At 47.2% G+C, this 23,688-nt stretch overlaps 2 protein-coding genes across 3 annotated transcripts in view; one reads left to right on the top strand and one right to left on the bottom strand.

The window, feature by feature from the left end:
• The first annotated feature begins 6,800 nt into the window (after nt 1–6,800).
• On the top strand, nt 6,801–21,761 carry CFAP263 (cilia and flagella associated protein 263). Its single transcript, XM_016206582.2, has 9 exons — nt 6,801–6,904; nt 8,375–8,501; nt 9,547–9,708; nt 10,464–10,619; nt 11,618–11,698; nt 13,355–13,510; nt 17,028–17,135; nt 20,674–20,829; nt 21,675–21,761. The coding sequence occupies exons 1-9, from the start codon at nt 6,801–6,803 to the stop codon at nt 21,759–21,761; spliced, it is 1,137 nt and encodes a 378-aa protein (XP_016062068.2).
• Nucleotides 21,762–21,812: 51 nt separating this feature from the next.
• Nucleotides 21,813–23,688, bottom strand: part of PRSS54 (serine protease 54) — a 24,798-nt gene continuing 22,922 nt past the window's right edge. For both annotated transcript variants that reach the window (XM_087826620.1, XM_087826621.1), the window contains one exon: nt 21,813–22,731. In XM_087826620.1, the coding sequence (XP_087682746.1) occupies nt 22,168–22,731 (564 nt within the window). In that variant the 3' untranslated portion in view covers nt 21,813–22,167. The remainder of the gene's footprint in view (nt 22,732–23,688) is intronic.

The following is a 23,688-nucleotide window of genomic DNA, read 5'->3' as shown; positions in this document are numbered from 1 at the left end:
TCAAGCACCGTTATCCAAAATATACAAAGAACTCTTAACACTCATAAAACAATACGAAGCAACCTGGTTTTAAAATGGTCAAAGACCTTAATAGACACGGCACCAAAGAAGACGTACAGACAGCAAATAAGCGTATGAGAAGATGCTCTGCATCCCGTGTCATGGGGAACTGCAAATTAAAGCAGCCGGGAGATAGCACAATACGCCTGTCAGATGGGGGAAATTCTGAGCACTGGCACCAGCCAGCGCTGGCGAAAGTATGGAGAACAGGAAACTCGTTCATTGCTGGCGGGCATGCGAAATGGCAGAGAGTTGGCAGTTTCGTGCAAAACTGAGCATACTCTCACCATAAACCCCAGCAATGCCATTCCTTGGTATGTACCCAAAGGAGTTCAAAACTTATGTCCACACCAAAACCCGCACATGGATGTTTATAGCAGCTTTATTCATAATTGCCAAAACTTGTAAGCAACCAAGGTGTCCTTCGGCAGGTGAACAGATATAGAAACTGTGATGGCCCCGGCTGGGTGGCTCAGTTAGTTAGAGTGTCGCTCTGTACGCCAAAAAGATTTCGGGTTCGATCCCCAGTCGGGGCCCATATGGGAGGCAATAGATCTCTCTCTCTCTCTCTCAAATCAATAAACATATCCTCAGGCGAGGATTAATAATAATAATAACCTGTGGTACTTCCAGATAATGGAATATTACTCAGCACTAAAAAAGAAATGAGCTATGAAGCCATGAAAAGATATGGGAGAAACTTAAGTGCATATTACTAAGTGAAAGAAGCCAGTGTGAAAAGGCTACAGACGGTATGATTCCAACTAGGTGACGCTCAGGAAAAGGCAGAACTATGGAGACAGGAAAAAGATCAGCGGCTGCCAGAGGGATGAGCAGGCAGAGCAGAGAGGACTTTTAGGGCAGTGGAAACAGGACACCGTAATGGTGAATATATGTCATCGTACATTTTCTCTAGACCCATAGAATATACACCAAGAGTGAATCCTCATGGAAACTCCGGACTCTGGGTGATGATGACATGTCAGTGTAGATTCATCAGTGTAGGAAATGTGCCGCTCTAGAGGGGATGGTGGAATAGGGGAGACTATGCATGTGGGGGAGGCAGGGAGTATACGGGAAACCTCTGTACTTTCCCCTCAATTTTGCTGTGAACCTAAGATTGCTCTAAAAAAAAAAAAAATCCTACTAAATAAAATTAATTATGCATTATACAGAATCAGAATGTTCCACAATGAGCTGTTAATAATGGCTTCCTTTGGGGTGTGGATGGAGACAGAGGCCAAGGAGGGAGGGAAAATTTTCCTTTCCCTCTATGTCGTTCAGCAATAACTGACTTACAAAGACTGTGATAGTCTGAAGGACTTGAATAGAACAGGCTTCCTGGTATTTCTGGCTGGCATGTGCCTCCTGCTTTTGACGAGGGAGGAGGGAGAAGGCTCTGGCTTGGCAAGGACGTGGCCCAGCTCCAGGGGACCTGGTAGAACCAGCTGTGACTTCAGAAGGGCATGTTGACAGAGTGACTCACTTTTCAGGAGGGGTGGAGACAGCTCCCTCTGCTCCTTCCAGGTGAGCTGCCAGTGGGACTGGCGCCCTCAGCAATCCTAGAGGAGGGTCCTTTCCAAAGGCAGTAGAAACAAGGGACCATTTCAACCTTGCACAAAGCTCCCTTGGAGCCAGCCCGGGGGGGGGGGGGGGTTGGTGGAGTGGAGGGGGGAGATCTAGGGACCCTTGGGCCTGGGGGGAGGGGTTGGAGTTTGGGGTAGTGAAAGGTTTCATCATCTCTAAGCTTCATTAATGACCTTTTGTATACAGGGATTGGATGCACACATGGTGGAAAATTGGGGAGGCCCAGGTGACACCAAGAGTAGGAGGCCACTGCCACTGTCAGCTAGAGGGGCAAGGGAGCAGGTGAGGTCGCTGGAGCCCAGGGGCTAAGGTCACCTGCAGAAGTTGGAACAGGCGACAGGCCTCTGCTCGGGGAACTGGAGCCATGGAAAAGATTCAGCCACAACCAGAGGTATTGCCCAAGGCACAGAGAGGGGACTGCGACCCAAATGTCTTCCATTCTCCTGCCCTTCAGCTGACCCAGGAGCCTGGGAAATGCAGCCTAAATGGCTCATTGCCACCCCCTTCCTTCCCCCAACACAGGGAAGGAGAGGAATAGATCTCAGGGCACACGGGGCCAGGACTGGCCCATGGCCTCTTCACCTTGGCATTCCGATAGCTCGGACGGTGCCTGACACAGATCGGGGCTCCAAAAATGAGTGTGAACAAACGACTGACCGCTGCAGAAAGAGGGCACAGTGCCCCATGTCACTGATTGTTTTAAAAAGTGAAAGCCTGGCCCTGGCCAGGTGGCTCAGTTGGTTGGAGTGTCCTCCCAAAAGGTTGTGGGCTCGATCCCCCATCAGGGTGCATTCAGGAGGCAACTGATGGATGTTTTCCTCTCTCTCCCCACCCTAAAAAATCAATAAAAAATATCCTCGTGTGAGGATTATTAAAATGTGAAAACCTGATATAAAAACCACTGAGCAGTATCCACTAAAGTTGAACATACTATGACCTGGCAGTTGCGCCCCTAAGTGTCTACTTAACAGACATGTGTACCTATGTTCCCCAGAAGACATTTACTAGAATGCTCTTATCAGAGCTTACTGCAATAATAGTCTGGAAACGCCCCAAAAGCTCATCAAAGAGCAATGAATAAGTGTAATGAGTTACAATGGGCCTTCTGTAGGTTCTGAAGATCAACATTATTTGGAAAAAAATGTTATGTCGTTGCTGACGTGTGCTATGTAGTTAGGTCTACAATGATTACTTCTGCACTGAGCACACACCGACTTTTTCCTTGTGTTATCTCCTAAACAATACAGTATAACAACTGTTTACATAGCATGTACCTTGTACTAGATGGTAGAAGTAATCTAGAGATTATTTAAAATACACAGAAGAAAGTGTGTAGGTTACATGCCAGAACTATGTCATTTTCTATGAGGGACTTGAGCATCTGAGGATTCTGGTTTTCTGAAACGGAGAAGAAAGTTGGGGTGAACGTAGACACCAAGAGAAAGCACCCAAACAACTCATGTTAGAAAAGAGGTCAAAAGGGAGCCTCCAGAGGACAGGGGGGCGGGGAGCCAGGAGGTGGACGGTAGTAATGGCTTTCTCTGTCTTGGGGTGAAGCATGGGCTGACCTTTCTTCAGTTCCCCAAACGCACTCACTCTGCCCTCTGGGCCTTTGCACAAGCCCTCTCTTCTCCCAGTTCTGCTCTTCCCTTGGTCTCTGCTTGGGGCCTGAGCTTGTGGTTGAGTTTGGACTAACGAGTCTCACTCACCTGGGTTTGAATCCTACTTAGCCTTTAAATCTCAGCTTAGACCTCACTTGACCCAGCCTTTCATGACCCCTTGAAATCTGGGCATGTTGTATTTCTCTTATAGCACCTACCTCACTGAAATTCTTCACATCAGACTGGAAGCTCCTTGGGAGTAGGCACACCAGCCTTGCTGGGCATCCCCAGGGCCAAGCACAAAAGCAGGAACTCAACGTATTCATTGAAAGAATAGCGCAAAGTGCTCTGGCAGCCCTCAGACGATGGACCACCTCACAGGACTGGTTTCTTTTCTATAACATGTAAGTAGTCACTTGCCCAGAAGCCCAAGTTCCTTTATCTGATTTTTAGCATCTTCCCTTTGGGAGAAGATGGAGCTGGGCACTTCTTATTTATGGTTGAAGCTTAATACTTTGGGTGGATCTGACCATATCCTTCTGAAGTCAAAATGCAGCGTGCTACAAAAATAATGCTAGGCAGGGAGCAGCATTCACATGGAGATACTAGAGGCTGTCAGAGGAAGTGGTCCCAGAAAAGTGGAAGCGGGGGTGGTCTCTAGACTCCAAGTTGCTCTAAGACCCTTTCTGTTCGTAGCTGTCTGGATTCGCACAGGCACGTTCTCATTGCTTCCCAGAGAAGTGCCTCCCTCTTGAGCAGTTTCCCAACCTCAGTGCTATGGACATTTGGGGACAGTTCATGCTTTGTTGTGGGGGGTTGTCCTGTGCATGGGAGGGTGTTTAACAGTATAGTGGGCTGAATAGTGTCCCCCCAAATTCACGTCCATCTGGAACCTCAGAACGTGACCTTGTTGGAAATAAGGATCTTTGCAGCTGTGATGAGTTAAAGATCTGGAGATGAATTCATGTTGGATTTAGGCTTGGCCTTGAATCAAATGACTTCTGTCCTTATAAGATGAGGCAACGCTACACAAAGGCACAAGGAAAAAGGCCATGTGAAGAGGGAGTGATAGGGCTACACGTCAAGAAATGCCAAAGATTGCCAGAAGCCCCGGGAGGCTGGGAAGGTTCTTCCATAGCACCTTCAGAGAAAGTGTGGCCTTGCCAAAACCTTGATTTTGGACTCCTAGCCTCCAGAATCATAAGGCTCTACACTTCTGTGGTTTTAAGCCACCTCATTTGAGATTATTTGTTACGGCAGCTTTGGGAAACTAATACAAGTGCCGTCTCCGGCTTCTGTCCTTTAGATGACAATAGCACCTCTGCCCTTGATTGTAACAAACAAAAATGTCTGCAGATGTTTTCAAATGTCCCCTGGGAAGGCAAAAGAGTCCCTCACCTACCCCCCACCCCCACCCCCTGCTCTAAAGGGGTGGATATGATGAAAAGAGAGGGCAGAGTTCTGGATTTGAATTTCAGCCCCACCCAGAATAGCTACGTGACCTCGAGAAAGTTGCTAAACTTCTCTAAGGCTCAGTCTCCTCATGAGTGAAATGGGGGTTGAGAAGGCGCCCGTGCCTCGCGGAACCAGCACAGAGCCAGCTGTCGCAATGAGATGATGCACCGAAGGTGCTTAGCACAGCGTCCAGCACGTAGGCAGCAGTCAAAGGCAAAAGAGTAACTGAAACAATCATTGTTATAAGTTTTTTATGAAGCAATAATATTGCCTAATTGGTAATAAATATATTAAGAAATAACAACGGCGATTGTCATCATTATTTAAAGCTTGCGAGCTGAGTCAGTTTTTCACATAATAATCTACCACGGACTGCTGCCAAATGACTGAGCTGTTTCTAAAGGGCACCACATTGCTTGCTGTGGACTGCATGGTCCTTCCCCAAAATTCCAGGTATTGCATTGTGATTCCCCACTGGATCTTCCTTAGAGCGTCACACGACATCTTTTCCCACCACCGATACCTCCTGCACCACTGGGCCCACTGTATCGCACAGCCCAGGTGACAGGGTTGTTTGCACCATAGCCGAGACCTGCTGCAGGGCCCTTTCATTCTCGGGGCCCTCTTGGGACTGGCATCCATTTGTATCACCTGGTCCATGAGCATATTAAGTATTTCTAAATGTGGTCTGCATTGCTCCCAGAGCCCGAAGAGGCCTACCAGCAGGGAGAGGAAGGCGGTGGCAGGGTTCAGCCTCTCTGCCATCCTCTCCAGTAATCCAAACCTGTGTCCCCTAAGCAGCAAAACAAAAGTCCTTTGGAGTTTAGTGACTACATGGTCCTTGTGAGGGAAGGTGGCCGACCCTCATCCTAAGCAGTTTATCCCAGCTTGCTTTCTAATCACACCCAGCGCCCCTTCCCGCCCCCTCAGAGAAGGTTGCCCACCCAGCCCTCTTCCATCCCAATGGGAGCAGACAGAAAGCTACCCCGCTGCATCCCTGCCATGACCCACGTCAGCGCAGAAGCTAGCAGCATGGGCTTCGGGCCCGCTGGAGCTTGATTCCATTCCTGTGTGGCCGTGGGCAACTCATCTAGCTACTCTGTTCCTCAGTTCCCTGATCCATAAGATGAAGACAGAAACCCCAACTCCTTAAGGCTTTTGAGGCTTAAATGAGTTGATGAAACAAAACGGTGCGAGGCCCGACCTGTTACTATCATCAGTCCATTTAGGGGCCGTTTCCCTCATTTAACTGGGAAGTCCTTGAGGGCAGGAGTGGTCTGCTGCATACATCCCCCCAAGATGCTCAGGACACATCAGGTGCCTGTGTAGAGATGGCTCTTGAGTTTATGCTCATTTAATAACCAGCTGGGCCTTTGCCTTTCAGGAAGGCTGGGTACCGGCATCTAAGAGAAAGCGCGGTTAGTATACGTGAAGCACCGGTAGGTGAACAAAGGGGCCTCACAGGGAGACGCCCCCACAAACCGAGTCCACTTTTCTGTGCCTCAGTTTTTGGAAAATAAAGAGCGCGACGGGTATTCTCACAAGGCTGCTGCAAGGCTGTTCCTGAACTGTGCTGCTTAACACGGTGCCAAGGGCACAGCAAGCGCCAATCAACAATAGCTGCTATTATTATCATTTTAAGAATTATTGTTGCCAGGCCGGGCGGGGCTCAGCGGTTGAGCCTCGACCTGGGATCCAGACGATCGGGGTTCGACTCCGGGTCAGGGCACATGCCCGGGTTGCGGGCTCCATCAATGACTCTCTCATCGCTGATGTTTCTATTTCCCTCTCCCTCCTTTCCTCTCTCTGAAATCAATAGAGGTATATTTTTTTAAAAAAAGAAAAGAATTATTGTTGAAGAAGTAAAAGCGAGCGCGCTTAGGTGTCTGGTGCTGGACCAGGACCTCGCTGGGGTCAGCGCGGAGATGGGTGGCGCGGGGCGGGGCGGGGCGATGGGCGGGGCCTCCGGAAGCCCCGCCCCCTGCGTCCCGTCGCCAGGCAACGCACCGCTTGGGGGCAGCCGGAGCGACGCGTGGCCGCCAGCACCCCGCGCTCTTGGCCGCCCTTGGCGTTGGCAGGGGCCGCTTGGTTAGCGCGATGTCTGACGACGACACCGAGACGCCCGCCAGCAGCGACCTGCCGGCGGTGGAGGAGTCGGAGCTGCCGGTGATCCAGCTGTGCAGCCTGGTGGAGGAGCTCAGGTACCCGCCGGCTGCGGAGGCGATCGAGCCCGCACTGAGCACTGGGGGAGCTGAGACACCCCCTCCCGCGCCCCGAGAGTGGGGACAGTCCTTGCCTTTGCCCTTTGCCCTTTACCCCTGCGTGTCCCCCGCCACTGAGCTCCCCACGCGGTGGATGGAGCCAGAACAACGCGGAGGCGCCAGGGCGCGGGGTGGGCGGGGGAAGCCCAGGGGGTCCTTGGCGAAGCCAGAACTTCAACCTGGTGGGTCTGCCTGGTGCCGAACCTGGGTGCTTAGCCGATCCTCTGCTCGGCGGCGGCAGGTGGGACCGGGTGACCTCTAAGGCCCTTTGCAAAGCTAAGAGGCTTTGATAAAACGAAGGTGGCAGCTGGGATGTTTTTAGCATGAGGCAACCCGTGCACGGAGCTGGACAGCAAAGAACGACGGGCCCGGTGCTCTGCGTTTGTAGCAGCCTGTTTTGTATCTACCGTAGAAGGTAAATCGGATACCAAGGTTCCCTGCTGTCTCACGCGGAAGCCCCCGGCTCTGTAACAGTGCTGATTATGTGCCAAGCATTTTGCACAGATGAACTTATATAGTGGGGCAGGAACTCTAGAAGGAGGGTGAGGAAACACAGGCGCAGAGGTTAAGTCACTTTCCCGAGGTCACACAGCTAGTCAGTGGCAGTGCTGGGATCCAGACTCAGGTGCGGCTCCACAGCTACAGTGGGAACCGGACATATGCTGAGAAACACAGATGTTTTGATTTATTGGACTTTCCCCTGAGCCTTTTCCACTAATCTCAAAATGCAGCCAAACAGGAATTAACTCAAGAACGTACGAAGATATCAAAGCTGTTCTCTCTCTTCTACAAATACACACACGTGTTACATGTGTGTTACATATATGTATGAAGTCAAAGAGTTAGAGTGAAAATCTTGACATATACAGGATAAACTAGGTTTGTTATATCCAGTTGTTTAAAAAACATTTGTTCAAAGCTTCTCCATCATTTATAATAAACTTCCAGTGGATACTTCATCTGTTGGTTGCTGGAAATGGAAAAAAAACCCTGAGAAACATAAACCAAAGGAAACATCTGAAGATTATGGATGTAACTTCAAGAATGTAGTAATTCAGGAGGAATTTCACAAATGAGTTAGAAAAGACAAGTTTCATCTTCAGCCACAGTTGTCAATGTAATACCAGTGCTTTGAATTCTGTGGCTCATTAGATGTATTAAAAATATATATCAAATACTTGAGTAGCACTTGCTATGTGCCAGGCACTGTCCTGAAGGCTTTGCATTCCTTACTGCAAGCCTAAAAGATAGGTGGTGTTATTATTCCCATTTTACAGATGGGGAAACTGAGGCACCAAGAGGTGAAGTATCTTGCAGAAGGCCATACATAGCTAGTAAGGGTTAAATACTATTTATTTGGTGTTTAAACTCCTATTAATAGAACTTACTCAGGTACACTCTGTCTTGCAGCTATGGAAACTCTGCTCTTAAAATTGAGACAGAGATGTTTGAGAAATATTACAATAAACTGGAATCCAGGGAACAGCGACCTCTACAACTATCCGAAATTCAAAAGTCAGTAACAGAGTTTGCGCAGGTACACAACGGAGATAAAGGATTGCTTTATTCTGTTTGTCCCTTAGATACAAGGGGCGTTTGTGCATCTGCCTTTGGTGTGCCCTCTTTGGCCAAGCGACGTATGACTTTGTTCGTGTTCTTATTCTGATCCTTCCTTGCCCCTCAAGATGTCTCTTTTAAGTCAGGGTAGAAGGAACCAGATTGACTCTCCCAGAACATATATATTTTTAAATTTACCTTTATTGTTGAAAGTATTACAGATGTCCCCCTCCCCTCCCCCGAGGGTCCTCCCCCCTTCCCAGAATATTTTAGTTTGTTTGAAATAATTCCCTTAAATTGAGAGACTCAAAATGTTTACAGGGCCCAGCCAGCCACATAAAGAGATGAAGTGGGCCTGGTGAGGGCACTGGAAAAGCTCCTTCCTCATCTGCAAGGGCCATCCAGGTGGCCTGGTGTTGTCAGAGTAGTTGACTTTTCAAGAGAAGCTGGAAATCAGAATTATTTTGGTGGAATCTCCCGATTTTTCAAATGTGGGTAAATTTTTTTATATTTAAAACTGAGTGAAAGCCTATCCTTCGAGGGCCAAACAATACCATCTTGAGGTCCACATATTTCCTGGGTCACCTGCTTGTGACCTGTGGCTTAAATGCACAGGAAATCCAAAATTTTTGTCTCTTTGTTTTTGCTGTGTGCTGTACCCCGGATGCAGTTTCTCTTCTGCGTCCAGCTCAGGAAGCTCTGAGCTCCAGGCTTTCCCTGACACTGACCTGAATGCTAGTCTACAGCAGGTTCACAGTCTCTCCACCCTTGAGACACTTCCACTTATTTATTTTTAGTTCACTTCAGGCATAGGCCTTTGATGTATTTAGCTCAGGTCTTAGGATGACAAGTGAAATAGGTATGAACTCAGGCCTAATATCCAGATTCCTTTCGCATTGAGTGTGTTCTCTCCGGCTGTCATTCAAGCAATTTCCAGCAGGTCTGAGAGGTCACTGTGACATCCCCCTTGGGCTGCCCTGTTATCAATGCCTACTTGACAGTGGCTTTGTGTTGGTTTTTTTGAGGCACGAGGCAGGCACAGGTCCAAATCCCGCTCAGGTATGGAACATGTGGGAACCCTCAGCGTTGACCAGAAATTTGAGTTTGTACGAAAGGAGCTGGAAGACACGAAGGAGGAAATAAGGCGCCTGAGGGCAAATGCCGAGCGGGACCTGCAGCATCACGAGGTAAACCTTTGGCTCTGCGGGCCACCCTGCCTGGGCTCCGAGAAGTGTCTGGGGTACGTTCATGTAAGTGTTGCTGCTTTTAAAGGAATACAAGTGGATTAAGACAGACTCTATTTGTTGTAGCAAAACTTAAACATATAGGTAAGCTAAAAAAAGCACATTTGAAAACACATTCACATGCATATATGAATTGCTTTATAAAAAGATGTCATGTTATCTAATCAACTGCATTATCACTTAACAATGTCTTTCCCTGTCGATATATATATTCATCTATAACATCTTTTATCAAATTGCAGAAGTATATAGTAAGAGTGCTTCTCTGTCCCCCCACTAACCCATCTCTCCTGATGTGACTGTGGTTAATGTTTTGGTGTATATCCTTCTAGATATTTTTATATTATATTATATTATATTATATTATATTATATTATATTATATTATATTATATTATATTATATTATATGTTATAATTTTTAATTGGTCAATAATATTTCAGACATGAAAAGACATATTTATAAAGATACCTAAAGGCTCCATTTCTATTTGCCCCCTTTTTATGTTTACTATTAACTTTTTTGAGGCATGCTTTTAAATAATAACATTAACATAGTCAAATTTATATCTTAAGGCTATATTTCTAAGGCTAAGAAGAAACATTGTATATCGGGACACAAAGAGGCCTGAGAGCGTAGAGGGATATATCCTTGAGAGTTTTTGGAAACTCTGCTCGCTCTTTGTGCTGACTCCCCCAGGCTATCATTGAGGAAGCGGAAATCCGATGGGCTGAAGTTCGGAAAGCCATGCAAGAGTTTGAAAGAGATATTCTAAAAACCATATCCAAGAAGAAAGGGAGTATTTTGGCCACTCAGAAAGTGATGAAGTACCTTGAGGACATGAACCACCAGAGGGTGAGCTGGCAGGGGTTGGAGCTTAGAAAGGGAGGAGAGATTCGTAGGAAGATGGCATAAAAAGTGGGGCACGTGAGGTAGCCCCACTCCATTCGGCCCACCATCAATGTCGCTCACATGTGCAGATTTTTCACATCTCCCAAAGTGTGTGCGTCCAAAAATGCAAGTTTATCAAGGCTAAAATCAATCAGGCTGGATGAATATCAGTAGTATCTCATCTCAGATCGATGACTTCTTTTTTGTTGTCGCTATTTGTTTCAAGATCTGATATATTTTCTTTCTTTTTGAAATCCTCGCCTGAAGACATGCATTGATTTTAGAGAGAGAGAAACATCGATGTGAGCAAGAAACATTAATCAGTTGCCTCCTCTACATGCCCCGACCAGGGATCAAACCCAAAACCTAGGTATGTGCCTTGACCAGGAATCGAACCCTCAACCTTGGAAATCGAACAATGCTCCAACCAACTGAGCCACACAGGCCAGGGCTGAGATGTTTTCTTGAGAAAAGTATGAGCCTGTCTAGCCAGGTGACTGTGTGGAGTGGGACAGGTACATCTCAAGCTCTTTGCGTTCCATTATAATACGAATGAGATATAAAATGCTCCTTCACTTCCAAAGATGATGTAGCATATCCGCCTTGGACCCTGGAGATAGGTAGGCTTACTAACCCTAATATGTTATAAGTAATAAAAATTACGTAAACTACCAAGAGCAGAAAAGACCCAAGAATCATAAGATCCTTTTGTCAGGAAAGGCCCGATTATCTTGAAATTGAAAGCAATAGAAAATTTGCATGGGCCAGACCCAGCTTCCTCTGCTTCTCGGTTATGAATGAGACGCTATAGCGACACCAGCTCGGGGAGATGGGAAAAGACCTTCAAATAAGTGACCAACTGTTAGGGCTCAAGGTTTGGTGCGTAGCTGCAGACTTACCAATGTTTCCAAGCAACAGGGAAGAAGAAGAGAAATGGATTTAAATGTGCCTTTATTTTTTAGGATCACATGAAAGATAAATTATGTTTGAAAAACGTTTCTCTCAAAGTCCTGAGGAAACAGATGCTTCTACAACTGAGGCAGGTATGTGGCTTCTTATTTTTTTAAGGTCACTTGTAGTAGGTAGAACGATGTCTACCTGAAGATGTCTGTGTCCCGATTCCTGGAATCTAAATATACTACCTCACGTGGCAAAAGGATTCTGCAGATGCGATTAAGTCAAGGATGTTGAGACGGAGAGATAACCTGGGGCTGTCTGAGTAGATTCAGTGCAGTCACAAGAGTCCTATGAGGAAGAGAGAAGATGTGATAACAGAAGCAGAGATCAGAGTGGCGTGCCTTTTTTTAAAAAAAAAAATGTACTGATTGATTGGTATTTAGAGAGAGAAACATCGATTTGCTGTTCCACTTACTTATGCATTCATTGGCTGATTCTTGTATGTGCCCTGACCGAGGATCAAACCCATAACCTTGGCTTATCAGGATGATGCTCTAACCGGCTGAGCTACCCTGCCAGGGCTCTCAGGGTGACCTGCTTTTAAGACAGAGGAAGACCTCATGGACAAAGGAATGCAGGCACCTCTAGAAGCTGGCGATGGCAAGGAAACAGTCTTCTCTAGAGCCTCCAAAAAGAATGCAGCCCTGCCAGCACCTTGGTTTTAGCCCAAAGAACTGTATCGGGCTCTGACCTTATGAGCTGTAAGATAGTAGATCTGTGTTGTTTTCTAAGCTGCCAGTTTGGGGTTATTTGTTACAGCAGCCATAGAAAACTGATACAGTCACTGTACTGGTAAATCTGTAGGCGGAGCTGGCTTCAATGCTTGTTAATTGTTTTGGGGGATGTGGCCTGGGTGGCATGGTTGTCCTGTTCCTTGGTGAGTCTTTGAATAGCTGACCTAAAGGCAGTAAGGCAGGCATGGCAGAGGGTCTCCAGAGTGTGGGTACATGGCTCTGTCCTCTCCTAGCCCAACGGTTTTATTATTAGCTTGAATTTGGGCACAGACGGCACGCACATCAGAGGTGGCCACCAACAATGTACAACCTTGGGCAGGAGAATTAACATGTCAGGGACTATTGCCTGATTGACTTGGGATCCTGAAAGACTCAACAAACTGGGACAACTTTAACAACAAAAAGTGGCTTGAGGACAAATGTAAGATCCTCTACTTTTTGTTGTTGTTGTTGTTAATAATCACCCAAGGATATTTTTCCATTGGTTTTTAGAGAGAGTGGAAGGGAGGGAGGAAAGGAGGGAGAAAGAGAGAGAGAGATGGAGAGAGAGGGACATCAATGTGAGAGAGACACATCGATTGCTTGCCTTCCCGATGCACCCCAACCGGGGCCAGGATCAAGCCTGCAACTCAGGTATGTGCCCTTGATCGGGACTCGAACTCACAACCCTTTGGCCCTTTGCGGGAAGCCTCCCCTCACCCAGCTCCCATCCTCTGCTGGCCCGGCCCAAGGGCTTCCACGTGCCCGATGCTCTTGCCCACCCCACTGCACCCCGCTGTGACCTGTCCATGAATCCTCATGACCTTGAGGCCAGGGAGCACCCTATTCGCTCAAATCTCTGTCCCCAGGGCCTAGCACCATGCCTGGCACCAAGTAGATACACCATCCATGATTGTCGAGTGACTGACTGATGCCCGACTTCCAAACCTCACCCAGAGTGCCAGGGTGGGAGCCGCTCACGCAGGTGCCACAACCTCACTGCACGCCTTTCTCGCCCCTGCGCCGCAGAAGGAGGAGGTGGGCGAGGCCCTCCACGACGTGGACTTCCAGCAGCTGAAGATCGAGAATGCTCAGTTTTTAGAGACCATTGAAACGAGGAATCAAGAGCTGATCCAGCTGAAGCTGGCATCTGGAACCACCCTGCAGGTCCTCAACTCCTACAAAGTAAGGTCCACCCCAATGCCCAGGTCCCCGGGGCTTCCTGCCCCCACCTCTCCGGCCACAGTGAGGCTCCCACGCGCCGCTGCGGTTCCCCGCAAGGGTGTGGATGGGTGTCCTTCAGTCTCCCAGTGCTCCCTGAGCTCTCTTGTGAAAGCCACATCTCCTAAAATACTTGGAATGTCCTCATTGGAACCATCCGGGGAGCTTCTACTTTTTAAAAAGGCATAAGGAGCCCCTGGCCAGTGTGGTTCAACGGTTGGAGTATCGACCTGTGAACCAAAGGGTCGTGGGTTTGATTCCTGGTCAAGGGCACGTACCTGGGTTGCAGGTTCGATCCCTAGCCCAGTCAGGGTGCATGTGGGAGGCAACCAATCAATGTGCTTCTCTCACATAGATGTTCCTCTCTCTCTCTCTCCCCCCCTCCCTTCCACACTCTCTAAAATATCAATGGAAAAGTCAATGGATGGGCAAGAGCATAGGGAAGCCCCTGGGCCAGGCCAGGGGAGATATAAGAACAAATTAAAAAAAAAAAAAAAAGATACAAAAACACCCTAGTCTCACCCTGACCAATTGAATTAGGGGGTGAGGGCCGTGCATCTCTTTATTTTTAACTCCCCAGATGATTTTTACGCACAGTGAGTTTTGAGAGCCAACCACATTTAGGTCCCTGTTTTATGTAGGCATATAAAAAGCACTTCCCTGCTTAAAACCCTGCAAAGGAAAACCATCTTAGCTGTAAATCAGAAAACTGCTAAATAATTCCTCATCCACACCGAACGCTTTTTGGAGAAAAAGAGGCATTGCCAATAATTAAGCAGGGCCATAGGCGTGAACAGGGCCTGTCCCCAGCAGGCCGGGCTGTCCGGTCACCCTGTTAGTGCCTGGCCAACGCAGTGGTCAGCCAACTGTGGGCCAGCCAAGAATGGTTTTTACAGAGCATTTGCAGCCTGCTCCACAGCAGACACTGCGTCTGAAACCCAATTAAGCACAATTGGTTTCTCCCTCAGAAATTGCTTCTCTTTAGTAGACCGTGGTCCAAAATACTGTACTTAACTATTATATTTGAAACCTTATCAATAAAACAATTGTGGAAATTTGGTTTTTTTCTCTTGTTCATATAAGTAACTACATAATATCCTCAATTTTGCCTCTTGGCCTGCAAAGCCGAAAATATTTACTGTCTGTCTGGCTTTTTCCAGAGCAGGGTTGCTGACCCGGGCCCGGCCAGGGACCCAGGCAGCAGCTGTGGCTACAGGGGTTGGTGGCTCACAGAGGCGCTTAATTTGGCCCACACGGTGTCATTTTAAAATGTGAACTGGAACGTGTTTAGGCCAGGCTGCTGTTTGTCCAGTATTTTCCTTTCACATATGAAAAACCCGAGGCCCAGAGAGTAATTGCCTGATTCAAACAACTAGTCTGTGACCGGGCTGGGACTCCTGGTCCAGTGCATGTCCCACCTAACCCAGCTGTCTTCCCCAGGCACAAAGTGTGTAGACGGTATTGTGCTGGCACCCGTGACAGTGTCGTAAACATGCTACCGATCGTCACCCGGAGCTTATCTCGTCAGTAGTTAGCTTATCTGATCCCTACTATTTCCAGACAAAGCCAATCCTCGTGACTCCCAGGCCCTTGCTGGCTCGAGAGCCGGGCAGCAAGAGGTTACATCACATTGGACCTTGATCTTATCCTGCAAAACCAACTAAATAACACAGGGCCTGTCTGATCTTGCGGGGGGAAAACCAGGGGTTGGGAGTGGAGCTACTGGTTTATAAAATGAAACTGGCAGGTGGCAGGGCCTGAGCTCGTTGGGACGGGTGTAAGCACACAACCCAGGTTTCTGGGTATGGATGGATAGCTGAGCAGCAGGGACACAGGCCACGGTGGGCGGAATAGAAGCCGTTTCAGCCCGAATCCCAGAGGCCACTGTGCTTGTAGGCGGCTACAAACAATAGGAAGCAGCCGATGGAGCCGCCCCCAGGAGTCCTAAGGAGGACCCGGCGAGGGGCTGAGGGAGAGGCAGGCCCCCTTCCTCCATGTCCCAGTGCTCAGGCTCCCAGGGGGAAAGGAAGGCAGAACAGCTATGAGTTGTGCAGTCAGGCCTGAGTTTGAAAGGGGGCTCCAATGGGGACCCCAGGCACAAGGCTTCACCTCTTGGAGGGGGCGTTTTGTACCTCAGGGCTCCGGCTGGTCTGGGCTGTGTCCCCAGCACCAAGGACAGTGCCCGGCCAAAGCATGTGCTAGGCTACTATTGTCCAACGACCTGTTAGTGATTCAAGTGTGTGTTTAGGGGATCAGAGGGTGGCAGGAGGGACCACTTCATATAAGTGTCAAACACCCAATGCAAGATCTTGTTAAAAACATGCAGACTAACTTTCCCTCTGTTACCAAATGTACTGAGGGCCCATGGCACGCCGGCACACGCTGAGGGTACAGCCGGGAAGGAGGCGGGCACGTCTCTCCTTTTCTGTGAGTTTTATGAGTGAGCCTCAGTCAAGGGGGCACCATTTCCTCAGTAACAAGCCCTGAGCAGTGGACTCTGGCATATTATCATTGATTGACTACAGCTGTGATAGGTCACTCTTTTTAAAAAATTTATATGTTTAATTATTTGAGAGTATTTAGTAGGTATTAACTGGTTGTTTTTTTTAATTTGTTGGGGTAATGTTCGTTAATAGCATTATATCAATTTCAGGTGTATATTATAATTCAACACCTATATACTCTATTGTGTGCTCACCACTCGAAGTCCAGTTTCTTTTCGTTACCATATATTTGACCCTCTTTACCCTCTTCACCCTTAACCGACTGTAAGCGAGGGGTGCCTTGTGGTAGGAGAATTCTAAGATGTCCCCCAAGACTCCCTGGCCCCTGGTATATGCACCCTGCCCACTCCCCAGGACTACAGACAGGGTGGATTCTGTTATTAGGTTCTGTTCTGTTCTGTTCTATCATTAGATTATATTACACAGCACAGTTGACCTTGAAATAGGGGGATGATCTGGGTGGGCCTGGACTAATCACACGAAGCTGAAAGCAGGGAGTTTTCTCTGGGAGAGGAAGCCATGAACTCGAAGCAAGAAGGAGATTTGCTGGGCGAGAAGTTCCCTATTGCTGGCTTGGAGATAGAGGGGACCACATAGCATGGGTCTGAGGGTGGCCTCGGGGAGCTGAGGGCCACCCCTGCCGACAGCCAAAAAGAAAACAGGGACCCAAGTCTTGCAACTTCAAGGAAATGCATTCTGCCAACAACCCATAAGCTTGGAAGATGACCCCAGCACCAAATGAGAGCCACAGCCCTGACCGATACCTTGATTTCAGCCTCGTGGGACCCTCCCCAGGCAGAGAGTCCAGCCACACTGTGCCAAGATGCCACACTGACATCATGCTCAGAATCACAAATAGCTCCCATCACATCTTCTCAGAGGCCCTGCCCCACCAGAGCCAGTCACCCCTTGCAGTTCCCTTTCCTGCCCTGTCTGTGATCACCTTGCTCAAGACTTGCTGTGTTGTTACTTTTCAGACAAGGCTACACCGAGCAATGGAAATGTCCATCAATCTGGAAAAGGAGATATTGCTGAGAAACGAGCTACTTGAAAAAATTGAAAGAGAAACTCTACAAGTAGAGGAGGTAAGAGAGGGTTACATGTGCTATTTCTGGTGTTTGTCTGCAAGGGCTTGAGCCTGTGCCCACCAAGATCCAAGCCACCTTGATTTTTGTCTAGAAACACCTACACCATAGAAATCAAAGTACCTGTGGGCTGTCAAAGGAGGAAGTAGTACCTGGAGACTCCCGGTCTAGCGGAGTTGCCTTTCACTGCTGGGTTAGGTGCTAGAGTCAGCTCATAAGGTGGAAATCATGGAGTCCAAACAATCCTCGGGAATGCCTTACATGGCCCATCAAGTGAAATACTTCAAGTGTCATCTGTACAACCTTGCAAAAAATGTAACACGCATGTAATAATGTAACTGGTATGAAAAAAAGTACACACACCAACATACAGGTAAAGGAGAGAAAGCTCTTTAGACACGTAACTCTCATTCAGTGCAGTGGATGCTTGGACGGTAGACCTCCATCCTGGGCTCACTCCAGGCCCCATGGTCACTGCGAGGAAAGATGCAGCATCGTCTACACCGTGATTTAGGGCGCTCGGTGTTTTGCTGGGTGCATAAAGTTGAATTTCTGCAGGTAAATGCACCTAGGATGGAACTCGAAGAGGACTTTTTTGGGAAAGTGGGGCTTCAAGAGCACTGGACTTGTAGTCAGAAGGCCTGGCATCAGGTTTGGTGTGGCCAGTCTCTAGCCTTTGAATTAGATGGGACTCAGTCTCCACATCTGTCAAATAGCCATCACAACCCCTGTGGCGATCAGATAGGAACACGTATAGAAATGTTTCATCAGCCTCTAAAGCCATGAGTATACTTATTAGTGTCGTTGTCGTGAATGGGCCTGAAGTGTCCCCAGCAGTATGTGTGGCCCCAGACCTATCTACAATGGCCCCAAAGCCACAGCATTACTACGGATGAGACAGCTTTGCGACGGCAGCCCCATCATATCCTTGATGGAGAACCAACAGGCTCTGCAAAGAGATGGTCTTGGAGCAGAGTGGCAGATGACAAAGTTCAAGCAAAAGTCCGTGCTCTCTCTTTGCAGAATTTCTGTGGTACTTATTTTGGTGGGGGGGGGAGGTTGACATTTATTAGATTACAAGTAAAACATGAAATCCATTTTTATTATTTTTCTAATTTATCATTATTGTTGAAAGTATTACAGATGTCCTTTTTCCCCATCGGCCCCCTCCTCCCCACTCCCGCCCCCCCACTATTGTCTGTGTCCATGGGTTATGCATGTATGCATATAAGTCCTTTGTTAATCTCTTCCCGCCTGGCATTCACTGCTCAGTGTATTTTAGCTTTCTTGTAAGCTTCAACAGCTCTATTGGGGCATAATTCACATACCATATAATTCACCCATTTAAAATGTACATTTTAGCCCTTAGCTGGTTTAGCTCAGTGAATAAAGTGTCGGCCCTCGGACTGAAGGGTCACGGGTTCGATTCTGACCAAGGGCACATACCTCAGTTGCAGGCTCGATTCCTGGCCCCAGTCGGGCAACCACTCACATCGATGTTTCTCCCTCTCTCTCTCTTTCCCTTCCACTTTCTCTGAAAAGCAATGGAAAAAATATCCTTGGGTGAAGATTAAAAAAAAATTTTTTTAATGTACATTTTAGTGGCCAATAGTATATTCTGACAGTTGTATAACTGTCAGAACAATAATTTGAGTACATTTTGGGCACCCCAAAAAGCCCCTGTGCCTATTAGAAATCCTTCTCCATTGCCCACCTCACCTCACTCCTACGCTCCAGCCCTAGGCAACCACTGAATTTGCCTACTCTGGGCATTTCCTATAAAAGGAATCATACACTATGTGGTCTTATGTGACTGGCTTCTTTAATTTTAATATTTTCAATATTCATGTTGTAACACATATTAGCACTTAGTTTCTTTTTATAGCTGAATAATATTTTATTGCATGAATAGATCACATTTTATCAGTTTATCAGTTGATGGACATTTGGGCTATTTCCACTTTTTGGCTATTGTGAATAGCGCTGTGGACATTTACATGCAAGTTTTTGTGTGAATGTAGGTTTTGCTTTCTTTTCTCTTGAACATACAGCTAAAAGTAGAACTGTGGGTTACATATATATGGTAACTCTGTTTAACATTTACAGAAACTGCCAAGCTGTTTTGCAGTGGCTGCACCATTTTACATTCCCACCAACGCTGTGTGTGAGGGTCCCAGTTTCTATATACCTTCCCCCAACGCTTGCTATTTTCAGGTTTTTAAAAATGGCTGTCCTAGCGAGTGTGAAGTGATACCGTGGTTTATTTGAATTTCCCTAATGACATTGAGCATCTTTTCATGTGCCTATTGGCAACTTGTCTATCTTCTTTGGAGTAATGTCTATTCAAGTCCTTTACCCAGTTTTTAATTGTCTTCTTTTCGTCATGGAGTTGTAAATTGTAAGGACTCACATCCCTTATCGGATATATGACTTGCAAATACAGGGTGGGGCAAAAGTAGGCTTATAGCTTTGGGTGCATAAAGCACAGAATTTATTCTTGAGTTCAGCTGTTCTTGATTTAATTATTGTATTAGTTTCCGTATGAACAACTGTAAACGTACTTTTGTACCACCCTGTATTTTCTACCATTCTTTGGGTTTTCTTTTCACTCTCTTGGCGGTGCCGATTGCAGCATAAGTTTTTCATTCTGATGAAGTGCAATTCATCTAATTTTTTTCCTTTTGCACGTGTGCTTTTGGTATTATAGCTGAGAAACCATTACCTAACCCAATTATCATGAAGATTTACCCTTGTCTTCTTTTAACAGTTTTATAGGTCCTACATTTAGGTTTATGATCCATTTTGAATCAGTTTAGTAAACAGTGTGAGGAAGGGATCCAAAAACTGAAAGAAGGGGGCGGGGTATATTTGTAGAGTTTGTATTATTAACTTTCCTAGTTACTATAGGTGGTTCTCTCCATTTCTTCCCATGGCTTTGAGTTACCATCTGGTATTATTTCCTTACTCAAATACAGCTTTGCTTCAGCCTGTCTCCATTGCACTGTTATTGTCAAATGTATTACATTTTTATATGTTTTAGGCCCCCAATACAATTATATGTGTATTATTTTATGAAGTGCTCTCTAAATCAGTTAAGAGGAGACTATGCAGTTATACTGTCTTTTATAATTTTTACATAATTACCTTTACGTGTGCTATTTGTTTTTTTACATGGATTTGTTACAAAAAAAAAGACAGAAAAGTGAATTGAGATTGATTAAATCAAAGTGATGTACTTAAATACATAATGGTATCCAAAAAAAGAGAAAAAAAGCCAAACCTAAAAAATCAAAATAAGTAAAACATATTTCTTAATAAAGGAGGGAAGGGAGAGAGGGAGGGAAGAAGGAAGGAAGGAAAAGAGACTTTTAGGCTGTCCTTAGTGTTTCTGAACAGGATGAAAAGATCACAATCTGTAAAAAATTTAAACATTGTGTTTAGAACTACACTGAAACTGGGGAGAGACGGGAGGGCCAGCAAGTCCCGACAGGCCAGAAGTGCCAGGGACCCCGGGTTTACTCGATCCTTTTCCACCCAGGACCGGGCCAGAGCCGAGGCTTTGAATACGAAGCTGCGGAAGCAGCTGGCCGAGTTCCGAGCGCCGCCAGTGATGCTGTACGTCAAGGAGAAGATCCTAAACGGGGACCTGGAGAAGACCATCAGGATGTGGGAAAGGAAAGTGAAGATTGCAGAGGTGGGCCACAGAGCAGCCCCAGATGGGCTGTCTTCCATGCCCTTCCCATTTTTGTCTGGGGTTTTGTTTGCAAGCTAAGGATACAGATGTTTGGACGCTAACGTCTGTGAGAAACCTCCACGGTGGCTGAAAGTCTTATACGGAAATTAAGGATGACTTTCCTTTAAAGCTGCTTTCTCATGGTTAGGGGCAGGGTCCTTCCAGGTCATCAGGAAGAGACTCTGTAGTAATGGTGTGTTTTTAGTTGCTTGTTTCCATAATAAATTCTGGAAGCTTCTTAACCCGCACCCCCCACCACCATGGATAGTTTAGTGATCACTACTTTATACATGAAGCCAGTTTTTTAAAAAATGAGATGATTATGTAATTTTAATATCACTTGGAACTCGATTCCATGCATTTACACAGTTGCCATGGGTCTTTTCACTTTTGACTAAACCTGCAGCCTTTTCTTGTGACACAGAAGCACCGCACCCCCTGTGGCACGGGAAACGTGCAAACGTGCTGACGTGGGAAGAAAGGGGTCGCAGACTGCCCTGGGCCAGATGTGCCCTGAGCATGTGTACTGAGCACCTTCACCCTAGACCCCAGCTCCACTTCCCACAACAGGAAGTAAAACGGGGTCCAAACCTAGGCCCATCAGATCTGAATCTGAGAAGCAGCAGAGAATCACAGCAGGAACCTGCGACCTCTCACTTTACGGACCAGAAACAAGCTCTTTAGAAGATTCGTCCTGTCCTGGTGCCCCTAGGTAGCCACGACCTCCAGGGCAGTATTCTGGATAGTCATAATCTGTTTCTCCCAAGTGACCTTCTCCCCCCCCCACACTCCCTTTCCTTTTGCAGATGTCCTTAAAAGGCTACCGCAAGGATTGGAATAAGATGAAAACCACCCATGAGCAGTTGCTGGAAAACCTCCCCCCTGGGAAATAGCCAGATGGAGGCCGAGGCTGCAGACTAAAATGTGATCCATTAAAACAATCAGCTCCTTTCCAGTCGCAGGGTTTGCTCACTGTTCCCTGTGGTGGCTGGTGTCCCCAACTCTCCAGCCAGGCTGACAGTCCCCTCCCAGGCCACATCTGCCTGTGGTGGATGTTGTCCCAGCCTGGCCCCTGGAACCTTTGACACTGAAAGAACCACAGGCCACTCTGATGGTTTGACTTGTTAGGCCACATTTAGTTCACAAGCACAAATGGAAGTGACCTTCCCGTATGTGGCAGTGGGACAGAGAAGAGAGACCCGCGGGCTGGGCCGGGGCAGCAATAAAAAATAGACACCGAAACAGTGTGGGGAATGCCCAGCCCTCAGCAATTCTGAGCTCACTCTTCCACTTGGAGGGTCAGCTCCTAGACTCTATACCATTACAAAAGAAAACAAACACAAAGGAAAGCCAGGTCATTTCTTGGGGCTGATGTAACCTGTTCTGACCTGAAGCAGGCTCAGCAATCTGCTTGACACCCTCTTTATAATAGTCATAGTACGAGGACTGCACAGTATCCTCAGGATTGCCTAACTCCCTTACATCTTTTTCGTCATCTTCTACACTCTCCGTAGAGCTGGTTTCTTCCCATGGAGACATGGCCATGAAGATGGTCACGTTTGTTTGTTCCTGGAACTGTGTTTGGGTTGATGAATCCTGGCCCGGCGTAGAGTATTTTTCCTGTGTCACAGTAGTGTGTGTTGAGTAGCTGTAGGAAGGAGTGAAAATCTCCCGGTGTTGGTGGAAGGCGGACAGGGGAAGGCTGGTCGCCTTAGTCTTGAATGTGAGCCAGTCGCTGTAGTCTTCCACCCTGATATACAGAAATAGGCCAGGGCACTTCTCACCACCCTGGGACAGGATTCCTCTCAGTACCCACAGATTCGACTGCTGTAGCTGGCACATCAGTGGGTTTCCTGGGTCCCCCTGTGACAAAGGACAGAAGGCTTCAGGTCTATAAAAACTTTGTTTTTAATATATCATTGCGTGCCCGGCCGGTGTGGCTCAGTGCTTGAGCATCAACCCATGAACCAAGAGGTCACCAGTTCGATTCCCGGTCAGGGCACATGCCCGGGTTGCGGGCTCGATCCCCAGTAGGGGGCGTGCAGGAGGCGGCTGATCAAGGTTTCTCTCTCATTGATGTTTCTCTCTCTCTCTATCCCTCTCCCTTCCTCTCTCTGAAATCAATAAAAACATTTTAATATATCCTTGTGCAATTTACTGTTTGTTTTAGAAATGTTTTACACTGGTTCTAGCTGGGAATGGGGCAGATGATAGGATACTCTTTCCGATCTAGGCAGTCACCACCACAAACTTCAACAAGATGACTTTCCCTTCTATTATACAAGTTATCCATAGACTTGTGCAGTGTGCCTGTAGCTTCCTGGTTTGCATGTCACTGTCTTGCTCCTTTCCAGTACTTGAACTAAATCCTCTCCCTCTTTTGGTTTCTCATTTTTCAAATGTTGACATTCCTCTCCTTTCTGGCCTGGAATGGTCACATTTTCCCCTCTCCTCTCTCTCTTATTTCCATCTTTTATTTAAGCTGCTCGCTCCCACCCATAGTCCTGCTAGAGTCACACTGGTCACACTTCCCCAGGGAACACGCACTGGACTACAGTCACAGCCTTTCGCCAGGGCAGCAGTCCTCAGGGACTCGGGAATTCTGCCACACAGACCTTACCTCGCTTCAGGTGCTTGGGTAGAAGCTTGGCACACTTAGGTAGATACGTGACCCTGGCGAGTTACCTGAGTTTGAAAGTGGAATTGTCTAATCATGTTACACTGAGAACGGTGACTGGGCGGTCCATTCAGCAGGTGTTTCATTGAGCACTTGCTCTCTGCTAAGTGCCACCCACCATAGACAGTCCCAACAGCCACGAA

This window comes from Miniopterus natalensis, chromosome 18, assembly GCF_054644295.1.
Source record: "Miniopterus natalensis isolate mMinNat1 chromosome 18, mMinNat1.hap1, whole genome shotgun sequence".
Classification (NCBI taxonomy): Eukaryota; Metazoa; Chordata; class Mammalia; order Chiroptera; family Miniopteridae; genus Miniopterus; species Miniopterus natalensis.
Note: the sequence above shows the minus strand (reverse complement) of the source record. Positions and strands in the feature narration are given on the sequence as shown.

Coding starts and splice junctions, on each gene's coding strand:
- CFAP263 (XM_016206582.2), top strand. CDS start 6,801: ATGTCTGACGACGACACCGAGACGCCCGCCAGCAGCGACCTGCCGGCG. Junction 6,905..8,374: donor AGCCTGGTGGAGGAGCTCAG/GTACCCGCCGGC, acceptor TCTGTCTTGCAG/CTATGGAAACTCTGCTCTTA. Junction 17,136..20,673: donor AAACTCTACAAGTAGAGGAG/GTAAGAGAGGGT, acceptor TTTTCCACCCAG/GACCGGGCCAGAGCCGAGGC.